Here is a 16619-nt window from a genome sequence, read left to right on the forward strand (position 1 = left end):
TAAATAAAGCACCTTCAATTTTACTTGAAAGGATGATATCTAAATCAAAGTAGAAGGTTATTTTGTCTCCATTGGTTCTGAAGCTAGAACAAGTGGTCATGCAAATTATCCCATTCATACTAATTTATGCCAAAATATGTGGTGTATTTGTAACAGGTATCAAGAGCAGATTAGTACAAAGTACTGGGCAAAGACCAAAAGCTGCCAACTTACTCTCCTTAGAATGTGATTTTACAGATATTTGTTGAACCTGTTTAAGGCCACTGTACACCACATGGGTGAAAGACCAGTTATTAATACACCGATATGCACAAAGCACTACACCATTGCATTTTGTTCCAATTTTAAATGCACTGATGCTTTAACAAAAATTAACTGTTTCTGTAACAATCAAAGTATGGTAGTGGTGTAACTAGGAGCAAAACCCAAGCACCATCTCTGTGTGCCAGCCACAAGGTATGTTCAAAAGGCATCCATTACAACCTTCAAAAAATAATCAGTTTTCTTTGCAACAATCATTTATGGGAATCCATGAGAAACTCATACAGAAAACAAATCTGAACATGCACCGGATGGCTCCAGTGTTTTATTATTTTTCATGATCAAAATAAACATTGCAGTGGGCTTAACGTGACAAACAGAACTCCCAAAGAAGCCCAAAGGGGCTTTTTCATGAGTAACATCTGCAGGATCAAATACTGAAGAATGAAAAGGTACAGTCTGAAGTCCTAACAGGATTTAGTCAAGGATTGTACTATTTCACTTTGAGCAAAAGAAAGAAAAGAAATTTAAAGAATAACCAACCTTGAATTGTCCTCTTGAAGAAAGCCTTGCAGGCCTCGCAGGAAGCCACTCCATAGTGGTACCCTGACGCAATGTCACCACACACCAAACACAGTCTTTTGGGCATCGAGTTCAGCATATATTCACACTTGGTCTGTGAATCTTCAGCGATGGTACTGGAGCAGTCGTCATACCGTTTCCTGACAGGCCCGTTGCCCCCAAGCCCTGTGGCCGAAGGGTAGAGGGGAGGTGAGTCCAGCCCGTTCTGATGTCCATTCATGGTGGAACTGTAGCTCCCGCTGGCGTCTGAGGAGCCACCAGGGCTGTGGTGGTTGATGCTGTCCGTCAGAGAGGCAGGGCTCGACGGTTCCGTCTTGATGTATGACGAACAGCTAGAATCAATGTGTCGATCTTTGCTTGACATTCTGCAGAGAAGCCTGTAGTGGGGAGAGAGAGAAAGAAGAATCTGTGTATTAAAGACAGTGCTCTTTAAGGCTGCTCTGGAAGGGTTAGGGACTGCACATCATTCATTCATTAGTCAATACCTCTTGTTCTACATGAAGGTAATCAGCATAAGGGCATGACAGAGCTTTGTCAAAGCTCCAGACAGGCAGTAAACAAAAACTTTCAAGTGACCAAATCCGCTTGTTGTCCCCTCCACCTGCCCTCTATGCTACGTGTCAACCTCAGCATCAACTCTAAATTCCAAACTTGTCATCTAGCAAGTCAAAAAATTTTAAAAATCCTATTAGATGACTTGGCTATTAAATGTCTTCCTTTCCCCATTGCTACTTTCTTTCTGTAAACTCCATCATTATCAGGAACAAATATTTCCAAGTTTGATCACATAAATGTTCTGCTCTGTAATTAGTATTTGTCAAGACACTTGACTAAAACACATATCCGTCATCTATTGATCTGATCCCAGAACTGAAGAGCAAGTCTCCCACAGTCCTTTTTTTTTCTGTATTAATATTGCTTTATTATAGATACAGCTATTTTGTAATGGAGTAGCATATCAACTGGGAACTCTAACAAATAATTAAGGTTGGACTCCATTTTCACAAAATCTAAGTGAAATGATTCATCAGCTCTGGCTGCAATTACTTTCTAGCCATTATCCTCAGACTAACCAGTAATAACTATGCCACTATCCCATATATCTGCAGCTCTATAGGATCTGACATTTTACGTGTTCCATTCTTGGATTAAAAAAAATATATTAGAGGATATTTTAGACAAGTTTTGTCTTTCAGAAGGTGATACTCTGCCTTACTTCTCAATTCTCACATTTTCAGAATTAAGCATCTGAAATGATATTTCATTTGACAAATTAGTGCTTTCTAAGGGGAAAAAAAAAATCTCTGTCTATTCCATCCCCAAGTTTTTATTAATTTTAAACATATTTTAGGGAGAACAAGGGACAAAAATAATAATTAGAAAGCTCCGAATCAGATATTATCTTCATTTGCTACAGCTGTGATTATGAGACCACAGTAGCAAATGGCCTACCCAGCATATTCCTGACAGTACTCTGAGAAGCTGCCAAAGTACAGATGACAGTTATGAGCATTTCTCTAGAAACATTATCAGCAGAAAAGCAACTACCCCATAAGGCCACCCACCTGGAGCTATATATTCATGTTTTCAAAGCAAGCGCCTAAGTCCAGACAATTTGACTGACTTAACTTTCTGAAGTGATTTTTGAGATCTTGTCTTCACTTTTCACCTTTTCATGTTTAAAAAAAAAATAATAATAAAAAAATAAATTTCTACTTCAAGATCTAGAATCAAATGGAGAATAGACATAAATCCAAAGAGCTTGCTTCCTTTCCAATAAGGGTAACTGAAATTAAAGCCTGACCCTTCAATTAAACATACCTGCTTAGGATGAGATTTACCCCAAAATCAGTGCCCATGGATCTTATCTAGGACCTTCCAATTGTTGTGATTTTTACTGTAAAATTCTACTGAAAACAAACAACATGTGAATCTGGAAAACAGCCAGACTGATGTGCAGAAATGTTACCCTCCAAACTTAAAATCAGTACTTGTTTGGGGAGGTGGAAGGAGCAAGCTATCTGGTGTCAGCAAATAAACCAAGGAAATGGGAAGGTTAAAGCCGTGAAAATATCTTATTACATTGGACCACCTGCTTGTGTTGTCCTTTCCTCAAGAACTGGAGGGGGGGAAATCCCCTTGCCAGCCTGCAGTAGCGTGTGCCTTTTCTTCTGCATCTGCTGCCTTGTAGCCGTCACTGTTAATGAGTGCTGTAATTAATAGATAGCTCTCTCTTGTCTCTCTACTTGCACTCTGGGCTAAGCACTTTTCTCAAGTCAACGTTTGAAAGAAAGCGGGTCGGCACTGACTTACAGCAGCTCTGCGAATTCCTTTTAATTTAGAGCACTTACACCACCACTCCACTTATTACCTTATAATTACTGGACCGCTCTCACATACATTATGATCTTAGACTAGAGTTAGAAGTTATTAGGGTACTAAAACATGGTGTCTCTCTGTCTCTCTCTCCTCTTTCTTTGACACTGAATTTTATACAGCTATGATAAAAATATCAATTAACTTTCACATTCTCCCAACTTATTTTTTACATTATTTTTCTATACACTAACACTAAGGTCCTTTTATTGACTAAACAGGTACTTGGTCTTCTTTTCATCTCCCTGCTGCTGCGACTCCACATATAAAGTCTCAAAATACAGCAGTAGGAGTCACTGCCTACAGTCTGTCATAACCAGCTTGATGGCACGTTCCTGTCTAAGACTCCCACTGCTGATTTTTTTTTTCTAATTTGTGCAATAATGAGCTCGAATGTCACCCTTCCCTTCCCAGAAAAACCATTTGCAATTAATTAGTTGTCCAAATGCATGCTGTTTTAGCCAGTGCAAAAGTGGATACCTCCCACTCCAAGCAGTCAGAACCAAAATATAATCTCAGTTCTAAAAGCATTAAAATCTGATCACCGGTGCTGCTTAGGCTAAAGCCAGTCTGCTGATGCCTCTGAAGTAGCAGTTTCTGGTACGAACCCAGATAGAGCTGCTTTTGGCTACAGCTTAAACAGTACAGACTGGATTGGTGCATGCTGGCAAAGCACAAATGCAGTTAAAACATTAACCATTCCGAAGAAAAGCGAAAACAACAGCACCTGAATCTGAGAACAAAACCTTTCTCAATCCCCCGAAGGTGAACCAGAGACAAGGCTGGGTACTAGCTGTGGGTGGGCAACAGACACCTAGAGTGCTTTCACTCCTTCGATACTGTACCACATCTGAACGAAAGTAATTTGAGAGCCATCTTATATGGATGGCAGGTGGGACCACCATCAAATTATCATGCTGAACGTTTGGAATAATGCCTAAGCTAGATCTCTGTAAAATCCCTCCCTCAGTTCCCTCCTAATTACTACTTAGCTTGTTACACTGAAGAATTCCTAGACACCATTGCATTATAGTCTAAAACTACAGTTGGAGCTTAATTCTCTCTTCCTCTCTGTGTCTGAAATTCTACAGCTCTATTATTCAAGCCTGAAATATTCACAACTATCTATAAATTCAATTGTCAGCCGGTGGGTTTTATTCTAGACCTCACTTCAATCTAAAATTAGAGGCACTAAAATTCACATTAACTCTAAGAGGAATATAGTGAATAAGACTTTATTTCAAAAGAACACCTTTTTGTCAGAAAGAGCTATTTTCAAGATGATGGCTTTATCTGCATTCAAAGAGAATAAGCCCAATTCCACATTGTGCTGTTAATGCAGAATTTTTAGGTCACATTGGATTAATAAAAATCTAAATTTAGTTAAGGTTTATGAATAGAAATAACATGTGTCATATAAAAATGTACAGTATTTATTTTAAAGCCTTGGTGGGGTTGTTTTTTTTCTTGACTAGATTTAAATCAAATAAATGGCAGCTCCATTTGTGGTGGGCTGTTCTCAGGTAAGTTTTCTAACACCTGGCAGCTCTCAGGTAAACCTTCCTTTCAGTAGCTATAGGGAAAGTAACTAATTGGCTCTAGAAGAATTTCCATGCCCATATACAAGAGAGGGTACTGCAAGCCTCAAGTAATATTCAACATACAGCATGACTCTTCACATCTCTACTAGATTTACTTCACAACTTCTTCATTTAAGTAAGACCTGAAGCCAGTCACTGCTGGCAGAAAGGTACAATGACAGAGCGCTTCAATATGCAACTTCTGCTTTAAAATGATCTTAAATAATAATGAATAAATTGTAATGCTATGTGCTTATGAAAGGTTGAATATATTAAGAATTTATTAATGCAATCACATTCATATTTCCATCTACCTGCCACATTACTAATGATATTGACAGTGCTGACACTGGCTAAATCAGTATCAATATACAAGTGGAGTGCAAAAATTAACTGCATCTGATTACAGTATATAGCCTTAAAAAAGAAAGCCTTCCCACTGAAACCACTGGAAGCTCTTTATATTCCATCCATACATGCAACTGGTTCAGGAAAGTTATTCTTCCCTCATCTCCCTTATTACAAATACCTAAAGGACATCAAAACAACATACCAATACTTCATAACCCATGAACACATTTCATGCTTGCTTTTCAAGTCGGAAAAGCTCTGCTTACAGCATCATTCACTACTTCAGAGCTGTGTTGGTGGTTTCAGTGACTGTAATGATTAGTCACGATAATTAAGAGTGAGCACCTTTCTTACAGACCACACAAAAGTCCACTTTTAGCTGCACATGAAGTTTTTCCTTTCTTGAAGAGAGAATTACCCTATTTCCATAAATGTCAGAATAGGTTGTTAGCAGTTGACATTTTTAATGACAGCTACTATGTGGGAGCATCAGCAAGGCAGGTGTTATTATGCACACCTAGGTACTTTTTACGCTAACAGTGCAATCCATCTGATTTTCCTCCGACACATTCCTCTAACTCACACGGATGTCAACCAGAAAGGTCTTAACTTGTTATCCCCACACTTTAACTATGAAAACCAATGCATGAAAGAAAGTCTTGGTCTAGGTGACACAGTAAGTCTGTAGCAGAGTCAGGAATGGAAGCCAGCTCCTTGCTTTGACCGTAAAGACCACATTTCCCCTCAAATACTGTGCTTACTTTTGGTATCATTTCATAGGTCTATGCCAAAATCAGCAGACAGAAAACTGCAGCATGTTCCACTGACTTCCCATACTCTGCTTCTCTGAATGTAAGTGGGAAAAAATGTTTGTGTGGAAAGAAATGTTTCTTGCACTGACGCCCACAACACCACCTCAAGACTTTCACTGGGTCCTGTTAAAAAGAGCTGAGTAACAATTTCAGCCAAGCTGCTTTACATTGAGCATTTTTTAGCTTCAGCTAATTGCACTGAAGTAAAGTGGCAAAATGTGAATCACTTAGTAGGAAAATGGGCACCAGCTGCTATTGTCAGAGAATGGAGATGCTGGAGAAAAGGAAAGTGACTGAATGAAGTGTCATGTCAGAAATCAACGGTGCAACGTGTGATTTGAGAAAACATGACTACTTTACAGAGACAGGGTGTCATTATGGCATCACAGTAATACGATGCTTTGACAACTGCTGGGTCTAACATATCATCATTGCATTAAGGTGCACTGGCTTAGTTGGGAGAGGGAAAAGAAGGAATTTCTTCTTTTAATAAGAAATATCGTAAGGCCTGCTTGGTTAACCTAGTGGATGAGATCATTAATTGCAAAGTATTGCTAATCTTGTCCCATGCACGCACAAACAAAACTGTTATTATGCATTAGGTCTTTATTAATGAACACATGTACAAACATGTAGTAAAGAGTACCCTGTGCAAAAAAGAACAGCTGTGGTGGGTTTTTTTGGTTTTCTTGTTTGTTTTGGGTTTTTTTTTTAAACAAACGTCGAATGTTTCACTGTTTTTTGTAATTTCTTCTTTCCTTAATGTTTTCTTGAAACCTTCACCACTTCACCTTCATAAGGGAAAGCAAAGCAAGCCAATGACTTCTTCCAGAGCAGCTGTCACAGCCACTGGCACCGGAACAGAAGAAGCAATGCTTGAAGCCATCATGTCATTACCAGCAGTGGCCCGAGTTAGCTGATGATTGCTGACAGAGGATCCAGCTTCCCAAACAGTTATTATTGCTCTATATGCAATCTACCATGCTCTGCTAAAGCACTTCCTACACACAAGGCAGTGGAACGCTACACTACTGCGTGGTCATTTTAAGATTAACAAAACAAGACATTATCTGAGGCCCTTCACATTTGCACCTAATTTGAGCAGCTGCACTTAGTTTGTTTTCCATGCTGCTTTTAAGAAGCAAAATTTTCAAGTGGCTGACTTGCAACTACTGCAGCCTCTCCAAAATGAGGGGGAATTATTTTAACCTCCCCTCCTTCCCCTCCAGTATATAAATATTAATAATTGCTTCCCTTTCTATTTCAAGTTGATTCCCTGTGCTTCCTGGTTGATACACTTTGTTAACAAGAAGGAAATGATCCTGAGATACCCCAATGTGTTGCAAATTATCACTGTTGACAGCTTCTACGTTTAAGGATTACATCTGATGCAACAATGCATACAAGTGTCATTTATCTTTAGCTCATTTCCTTGGACCTATTTCAACTGAGGGTGAGCATCTCTTGTTTATAGCTCTAAATACTGTAAGTGAGCAACTGGCAAATCAATAAAACTGTTAAATGCATAATAATACTGTGTAATTACTTACATGATGTTTTGCATAATTAACTGTCTGAGGTGTTCCTTGATATAATGGATACTCAGAGTATGGAATAACCTATAAGCCTATAAAACACACACTGTTTATATGAACAGAAATTATGTTTAAAACTCTCATTCTAATAATCCAAATCAGGCTTTGGCACTATATGATAGAAAGCCTTCCTTTCCTGCCAAGTCTAAATCAATTCTTATGGCATTACTTCATAACTAACGTGATATTTCACTGATGATGACGACTATTACCCTGATTACTTGGAAGTAATGTAGTAATAGCAAAAATACACTTAGATTAAACAAACTACTGCTATTTAATCAATATTATTGAGACAAACTAAGTGTTTTAATAAGTCTGTATAGATGCACTAATGCTGGTTTAATTAAATGTATCCTTAGACATGCACAAGCTCTGCAGCATAGAGATCCTATGGTTTGACAGACCATAACATTACTCTTCTGAATTTAAAAGCTGAAGCACTTATAGCCAACAGAATTTACGTTTTTTCAGACTGAAAAATTATTATTCTTTACATCAGGTACTCTTTTGGGAAGAAAAAGTAAACAGGGAAGAATACTCAAAGACCTTGCAACTTTGAGCCAAAACACCAGACATCTGAAGAGATGCCAACCCTCAGTGACAGAGTTGTCCAATGCATCCAATATATGTCACTGCAACACACTTACAAAAACAAACCAACCTCCCCAATTGAAAGGCAAAAAATAAAGCTGATATAAAAATCAGAAAACTGATCTTTATTTTTGTGCATGTGTATGCAACAAATATCCTATTAGCTGTGTTATGCAATACTACCAGAAAGCCATCACCACAGAAAGTTTCCTGCAAAAAAGGCTTGCCTACTATTATGGATTTCATGTATTTCAAGTGGAAAAAGATACTTTTTCGGTATGCTCTGATGATTCAGTTTTCAAATACTTAAAAAAAGGACAAATACCGAAGTGAAGGCAACACAAGAAATAGACGGCACTTTAAATGAAAATCATTCTGGAATGACTGAAAGTTATACATAAAAGAAATTGTATTTTGTGTACATATTACGGTTCTGATACGACTTAAACCTCAATAAATACTTCATATTCTTACTTAATGTTTAGGTTTCTCTTTTTCTCCTGCGTGTCTAACATTTTTACACAGTTAGAACACGGCTGTTGTTTGAGTTACAACCACATCATTAAAAAACTTCAGACTTACCATCTCTCGTTTACTGTTTTCTAGCCTAATGTTACATATTTTTTGTGGCTACAATAATTAACATGCCTCAAATGAGTCAGCTCTTCAGTGTCTGGAAAGCTGCACAAACTCACACTAAGACTTCCCGTGCCCAAACAGTTTAAACCAAAAGGCTGTGATGTGACTACTAGGATGACGGCCAAGTTTCATCATATGAAAATCAGTAAATTGATCAGGAAGAGTAAGATTTTATTACTCTATTTTCAAACTACAGCCCAACACTTTCAGTTTACGTGACATGTTGAAAGACAGCAAATCTCTGGTTAAGTTAGGTGTTTTTCTAGGATGGAACATCATTTTACTTGCGGTTATACTCCAGCGGTATCAGGTGGAGTCCACCTGATGTCTCTAGCCCCCCAGAGAACATGGTAAAGTGTCAAGGAGTCATCTAATTATTAATTGTGAGGATTCTTTTTATTAAGAGAAATCAACTGAACTAGCAAAACAAAATAAAATGCTACATTCAGCTATTTCAAGAGAGAAAAATATAAAACTACAAAAATAAGTAAAGATTTACTCAAGAACATAACAGGCTTTCTAAAGAGGGATTATTTTGAAATGATTACAGCATCAAAAGCAGTTACTTGCACCACTCAGAAAGCCAGTACTACAGATCAGAGACATAGCTGTCATTCATCACTTTCCAAAAGGAAAAAGAAGACAAAAAAATGCCTTCAGTCTCAAGAGAGAGTCAAAGTTTGCATCATCAGATTTTTCACAATTTCTAGTAGAGAGTTCCTTCCATTGCTGAAAGGCAGAGTGTAGGTGTGTGCACACCGTGTACCTGTCTCCCCACCCAGCTCCCTCACTGATTTTCTGCAGATTTGTATCAGAAGAATTATAATTTGCCAGCCAAGCTCTGTTAAATTGGAGAAGCGATTAGAAAGAACATACCAGAAATAGTATCAGAGAGTGAGCGTCTTAAAAGACTCAGGACTAAAACTTATAAAGCAAGTGATCCTTCTCCCACCCCCTCACTCAGCCGGCTCCCGAGTGTGTCCTGTCCTCCCAGCTACACGCCACCAGTTTTAAATCCCCCCTACACATACATGCACACAGGCACAAGCAACCAAAAAGCTACTTGGTGAGTTGGAAAATGACGTTTTCCTGCAATCAGTGTTTAAGTGAATGTTTGTCCCAGTGTGTTACACCATGCTGTCAGCTAGCAGCAGGGAGTCGTTGAGTTGTTACTACATTTGATTTGACTGCCAGTAGGAAGCTTTATTTCTACCAACTGTTAGTTGCCAGCTCTAAGGATCTTCTCTTACTTTGAGAGGGGTTTTTTTTTTAGATATAGTCCATTATTTTTCTCTTTCACTCTGAGGACTTTTAGTACATGGCAGAAGCATCTCCATGCCTCCATGCATCACAGCAGTCTCTTCACTTACACTTGCAGCCTTAAACGCAAAAAAGTAACTGTATCAAGGCAACTATAAGTCAATCCTGACACACATCAAAAAAGTGATTTTTATATCTGGGCACCTGAATGAGAGGTGCAAAGGTGAATATTTACATAAGCAAACTGAAGCAGGGGAATTTTATTCTGATCTTTTCTGAAAAATGTGGGATAAGAGGCTGAAGGAATAGGTATGGAGCGATAACCTGAGTGGATTTTCCTTCCAAGGAAAGCATTTGCTATCCAGATCTTTTTATGCTTCCCAAACAGAGTTTTAGTAGGGCTTTTTGTTTGCATGTTTATTATTCATGTATATCCTGAAAGGTTTCTCCTCTGTCAAATAAGATCCTATAACTTTAACAGTTGTTTACAATGCTTTCTCTTCCTACACAATAATGATGATTTTGATAATTAGGATCTAATTATAATGGATCTGACAACAACTTCCAACAACGAAAAGCATCTTTAGAAAAATGAAAGCATATGCATGAATAGTGCAGGGAGGTGGGGTGGGGGAGAGAAATACATTCCTATGAGACAGCCTGAGAACTCAGGCTGAATGGAAAAGTAATTAACACTAAAGAGCTAAAACTGTAATTAAAGAAAATTTCATTAAAGGGAGGCAGGTGATTCCACTTTCCTAAATATGACAAGGTGCTGTATAAAAATAAAATAGCAGCCAGTTTCACTGAGTGGAGCAGGAAAGCCATGTCTTTAACCAGATCAAATTCTCGAAATTGGCTGTCAAGACGGGATTGTTGTGATTTATACCCGTCTATCAAGCGCATGAAAGAGAGAGACAGGAGAGGAAAAGAGGCAAGCTGCTGTCGCTTCCATTCGCAAAGCACCTTTAATTTCCATGGCACCATCTGTTACCAAATCTAATTCACATTCCCTCCTAATCTGGTTTAGTTCTGTAATACTAATTCTTCCACTACTCTTACGAACATCGCTCTCAAGAAAAAGCTTTGGTTCTGGGTTGGTAAAAAATTGAATATTATACAGTTAAGGTTCTGGTGTCTTAAGTGAAGCATGCTGCCCATTAAAATGCACTCCTGGTAAAAGGATTTGTTTCCAGTCAATGCAGAGATACAGAATTGCTCACGTTTGAAAAAAAGTCATGAGGGGAGGAGGGGAGAGGAAAAGAAGGGGAGGGGGGAAAAAAAACCATCACGGCTGATGATAGGAAAGTAGGCTGTGGACATGAAAGCAGAGGTTGTCATAAAATACAATTGTTGTCAAGTTTACTCACTTTCAGTACCAGCTATAAAATCACTTTGTCACGGTCTCATATCGAAAGCTTGAAACTGTATTTTTGCTAAGGAAACTAGAAGTAGTGCAGTGTAAGATTCTACAAGGGAGAAAACATTTATTTCAAATTATGAGATGCAAACATCTGTAAGAAATCAAAAGGGTAGGGACCAAAATTGAAAGTGGTTTAAAACAGTTTCCTGGGTGCCACAGTCTTACTCTTAGCTGTGTGATGACAAAAATCCCAATCACTTTTGTGGGACTTGGAAACAAAGTAAAGGACCAGGCCCTTCCTGTGGCTAAGCATTTTCAGACAGGCTGTCCCTTGTCTACAGGGTCTAAGGGTGACTCAAGCTTTCTCCTCAGTTCCCATACAGAGCTCCTTGAAGAGGTCCTCTTGAAATCAACATAAAAAGGAAAAAAAGACCTAGACAAGACAAATATTACTGCTAATAATCTTATGGTACTATTTATTAATAATGTTCATCTTTTATTTATTGATTTTAACACCGATCTTAAGGTGCATTTCTAGGGAGTACCATTATCTCCCTCTTACAGATAGGCAAAACAAGACATAAAGCTGAAAAGTTGCCTAATGCTGTTCAGCAGGCCAACGACACGGCATGAAACAGAATCAAGGTCTTGGGAAATCCCAATTCAGTATATTTTGCATTCTTAATTTTTTTTTTTTTTTATGAAAACATGCCTTGGAAGTCTGAATATTTATTTCTAAGATGGGAACTTGCCTGAACTTCCAGAAATGGCACCTTTATTATTCTTAAATATGTATTTTTTCCTAAATGGGAGACTTATTTTAAGGCTAAATTAAATCTCTTCTTATTTCTACATTAAAATGTTTATTTTTCTGTTGAAGTAATCCTGATTTCTTTGTGTGTAGCCTTCCCAAAAACAATGCCTATGGCAAGAACAGCTTTAGCCAGCACACAGGGTAACGTGTGAGCAACGTGTAGCTGTGAATAGCCCAAGGTTTTCATGTATTTAATTTTTTTAAGGATTTGAAATGGAAGAGGCAGACAATACCAGGAAAAAAAAATACTTTGACAGAACAGTAATATTCTACAAAATGCAGAAAGCAGCTCTAGTTTTCATTATATGGAAGAGTAATGCATAAACAAATTCCTGGCAAAAGAAAAGATTACAAATTTGTAACTGCTGTGAAACATCCATGAACAGAGATGTCAGTTCTAAAGCTGAACATGAATTCTGAAGAAGCCTCCTCTTTCAGTATCACTGCTCAATTTACAAATTGCTTAAAACATCTGGGTAATTGTACAAACTGTGTGGGTTTGTTATTTTAATGGGAAGAGTAGGTAAACACACAAAATCAAATTTGTTCCAAATACAGCACATCCACCATTCATTGTGGGTCAAAATCTTAGGTACGGAGGAACAGACCCAGCAACTCTGAAGCTCTGCAAATTTATACTAGCTAATGGTGTTATTCCCCAACCCAGACTGTGCTTTCAGAGGGTCTAAGGTCTTGATACTCCAATATGCAAGATACAAGTAGATTACCATAACCTTCTGCACCCAAAGAAAAACCACACTGACATCAAAGGACTTGGAGAGCACAGCAGTCTATATATACATTTTTTTTTTTTTTTTACATTAAAGCATTTAAGTGATATGAGCCCTGGCTGTTAATGCACAACGCTTCTATTTCTACACTATAAAGTCCTTTAACATTTGTAAATGAAAAGTGTAAGAAAAAAGAACCTCTTCCTTTGAATTCTTACGCTTTCTTTGTTTATCTATCTTGATCCTGAAAGCACTGGAAATTAAAAATAGGTAAAATAAGTAGTTATGTTACTTGGGTATGGTACCGATCACCAAATTCATCACATGATGAGAAAAATCAGAGAATTTACAGAAGCAAAACCTATGCATCTTAAGTCTTTCCTAGTCTGTCCTGGATTTTAATGTGCGATTACAGATTTTTCCAAATAAATAAACAAACCTTTGGCTTTTCACAGTTCCTTGTTCTTCACATATTACTATGTGTAATTCAAACCTATTTATGCCACTGGGTTTACATGTCAGAGATTTGCCTCTGGATATAAGCAGCAAAGGTCAGGAAGTAATGGCTTTCACTTTTAAAATGTTTGCATGACTCCAGCAAGTTTGCAGGATGAGCTTTTAACGAAGTCCTGATATGGTTTCTACTCTTCATTCTTTTGCCTTCCACTTTGATGGAAATCACAGGGAGAAAACAAAGAAATTCAGCATATTCCAGAAGAATTGTCTGAAGTAAGAAAGGTGTACCAGCCCAATTATTACATTCAGAACAAGGATGTTGATACTTGCAATTATAAAGCAATTGTATCAATGTGCTGCAATTACTACGTGCTGAACCTGTGGTCATCTCTTCTTACAGAAGTCACTGAGAGACTCGTCCAAGAAAAGCTTTACATGAACAGATCAGCATTCATTACTCCATATTGCACACCGCAAATTTCAGCCGTATTTTAATGACAGACTTGCTTCAATTATTTCACCAAAATAAAGTCTGGATCAAGTATTTATTTCTTGTAGATCTAAAAGTTCTGCTTAAGTCAACTGTCCTTGGGTAAGCAGTGAAAGAAAGACTGGCCTGAAGAGAGCACTGCTTCCACCATTAAACGAAATTAATGCACACGTTTGATCCTGAGAAGTTTTGTGCCTTACTAGTTCCAGCGCAAGTTCAGGCTGCTTGACAAACTGAGTATCAGCTCTGATCAGTTAACAGGAGTGTATTAAATGATAATTATACCAGATTGGGCTTTACTTTTTTTATCATGATAGGACTAAGGTCCAGAATAAAAATCCACCTGCATTTCACTAAGCATCTGCCTTGAATATACACCAAATCTGCTCCACTCCTTCACTGGTTCTTTACACAGTCTGACAGCAACTGAGTCTTTATATTACCGTTGCTTCAAGGCATGAATAGTCTGGAGTTCTAAAAAATAAATTATGAGCAACCAAGATAACACCAATATACTCAAAACTTTTACTGCCTATAGTTAGAAGCTTAATAAACTGAGGGTGTTTGTGGAGATCAGCATGAACACCCAAAGGAGGCCACTCTCATCTACCCCTGGATGGCTGCATCAAACATACTGTCAAATCCAAAACGGGACATCAACTGAAACATCTGTCACAGGACAACAAATAATGATAGTCAAATGATGATGCAGGATTGGCTGACTGTACGTTATACGAGCATGGTTATCCTACAGGTTGTATTAAATATGAGAGCCGAAGATTTATGTTATGGGTGATAAGGCCAAGAATGCTGTAAAAGTGAAAAAATATGGCAACAGTATGCAGTACATCACTACTAGGATAATTATTTATATAAAAAGTTCCCATTCATAGACTTCCAACATGTAGGGATAAAATTCATATATTCAAAGAAGACATAATAATAACCTGTCAGCTTGTGGTGATGGATATGTTTTTAATCCAAATGACCACAGTCTCCAGTCTACCTGTCATAAAAGGACACGAAAAATTGAATTTTCCTTTCATAATTCTTTAAGTTGAAAGGGAAAAACACAGAAGCATGATAAGTGGCTCATTCCAGTGGACAGATGGACCAGCAGTAGCAAAATGTATGAATAAAAGGCACTGTTCCTTCACTAATGCTATTTTCACTTGTTACACACTGCAACTCAGAGACAGAGAAGACATGCCTTCCTTTGAATTTTCAAGGATAGTCTTATATAATCTTAAATTATATTCCATACAATAAGAGATTGCTACAAAGACTAAGAAGTGTATTACACTATTTAGCTGGCATTTGAAAGCAATCCTGCACAAACTAGCACAAAAGCACTAACTACTTCACGTACATCTTACTGACAAGGTACTTGCCCACAAAGGTCCCCTATTCTTAAATTTTCTCCTACTGGGAAGGAGTATCCAACCTGTGTATTTTAATTTCTAAAAAATCACTCAGATCAAGGAACCCTGGCAGAAATTTAATAAATCTATTAATCCCTTCCAGGGCAGAAGGAAAACTACACAGTCCATTCCCATACCCTCCACCCACCACACACATACAAACCACACATTTGCCACAAATCTTCCCCAGCCTGCATTCTTCCAGGGGTAAAAATGACAAAGAAATTTAACTAAGTTAATTTTAAGTGATGAAAATGTGGGCAGACTACTCAGTTATTTCATTTTAAAAGATCTTCATTTTCCCATCTGTGTTATGGCAATTTTATTACACATTCGGCAAATTTACAGTAACAAGATGTTCCCCTGACAAATTAATCACTTTCCAAGCATTTTATCATATAAATAAAATATCACCTCAAGAGAGAAAATCAGCTCAATCAGTTGATTTAACCCATCTTTCGGGGAACTCGTCTGAAACAGATTGAGCGCATTTTTTCTGAAGAGGGATTGTGCATACATCCTCCTGGACTCCCAGCTCGTATGATGAGGTTTTTCCAAAAGAAAATGTTTAAGACTAGCTGATAGGATGCAAGATTCTTACTGTAAGAACTACACTGCTGCAATGACAGATCTCCATCAGGAGCAAACAGAGACTCATTTAGAAGTTGGTACAGGTTTTAACTGAGGAACTACATTCCCCCTTAGATCACTGATAACTATTTCTGCAACATTTCTCTGGTGTCTTGCAACAATCATAGAATAAAAGTAAAAAATATATTGTTTTTAATAATCTGCTGTAATTTTTTAAGAATCTCACAATAAAATCACACCAGTAAAACTCCAACCAGTTTTGCAGCTAATGAAACTTACAGGTTTTTTCTTGGCTTTTTAAAATTTCCCCAGTGGTCTCTCTACTCATTTTGGAAAATAATTTTGATTTTATGAAAAGCAAGAGACTGGCAGCATTAGCAATGCAGTATATGAACAGTACAGAAGTGGGTTCAATTCAAATCTTCCCAAACTAATTCTTAAAACAACTCAATGCCTTTCTGGAGAGAATCTGTCACTGAAGCAATTTAACCTCTCTGCCATTTAACCTTTCTCCCTCGGCCCTGCTCCCTCCATTCTACTTTCCACCCAGGGACTGCCAACAACAAGTATAAACAAGAACAAGGAGGACTACCTCTGTTTATGTTACTAGAAGCTGTTAAAGTCAAACAATTTCTGCCAGATTTGTTATTTTCTACCTCGAGTTAGTAGTATCAGTACAGGTTTTTTATATTTACTCCAACAC

At 37.7% G+C, this 16619-nt stretch overlaps 1 protein-coding gene across 13 annotated transcripts in view; it reads right to left on the reverse strand.

Annotated features, from left to right (window-relative positions):
* Window positions 1-16619, reverse strand: part of ESRRG (estrogen related receptor gamma) — a 408134-nt gene that overhangs the window by 129445 nt on the left and 262070 nt on the right. For all 13 annotated transcript variants that reach the window (XM_074863717.1, XM_074863718.1, XM_074863725.1 and 10 more), the window contains one exon: window positions 805-1220. In XM_074863717.1, the coding sequence (XP_074719818.1) occupies window positions 805-1220 (416 nt within the window). The remainder of the gene's footprint in view (window positions 1-804; window positions 1221-16619) is intronic.

The sequence above is a fragment of the Strix uralensis genome, chromosome 3 (genome assembly GCF_047716275.1).
Source record: "Strix uralensis isolate ZFMK-TIS-50842 chromosome 3, bStrUra1, whole genome shotgun sequence".
Lineage (NCBI taxonomy): Eukaryota > Metazoa > Chordata > Aves > Strigiformes > Strigidae > Strix > Strix uralensis.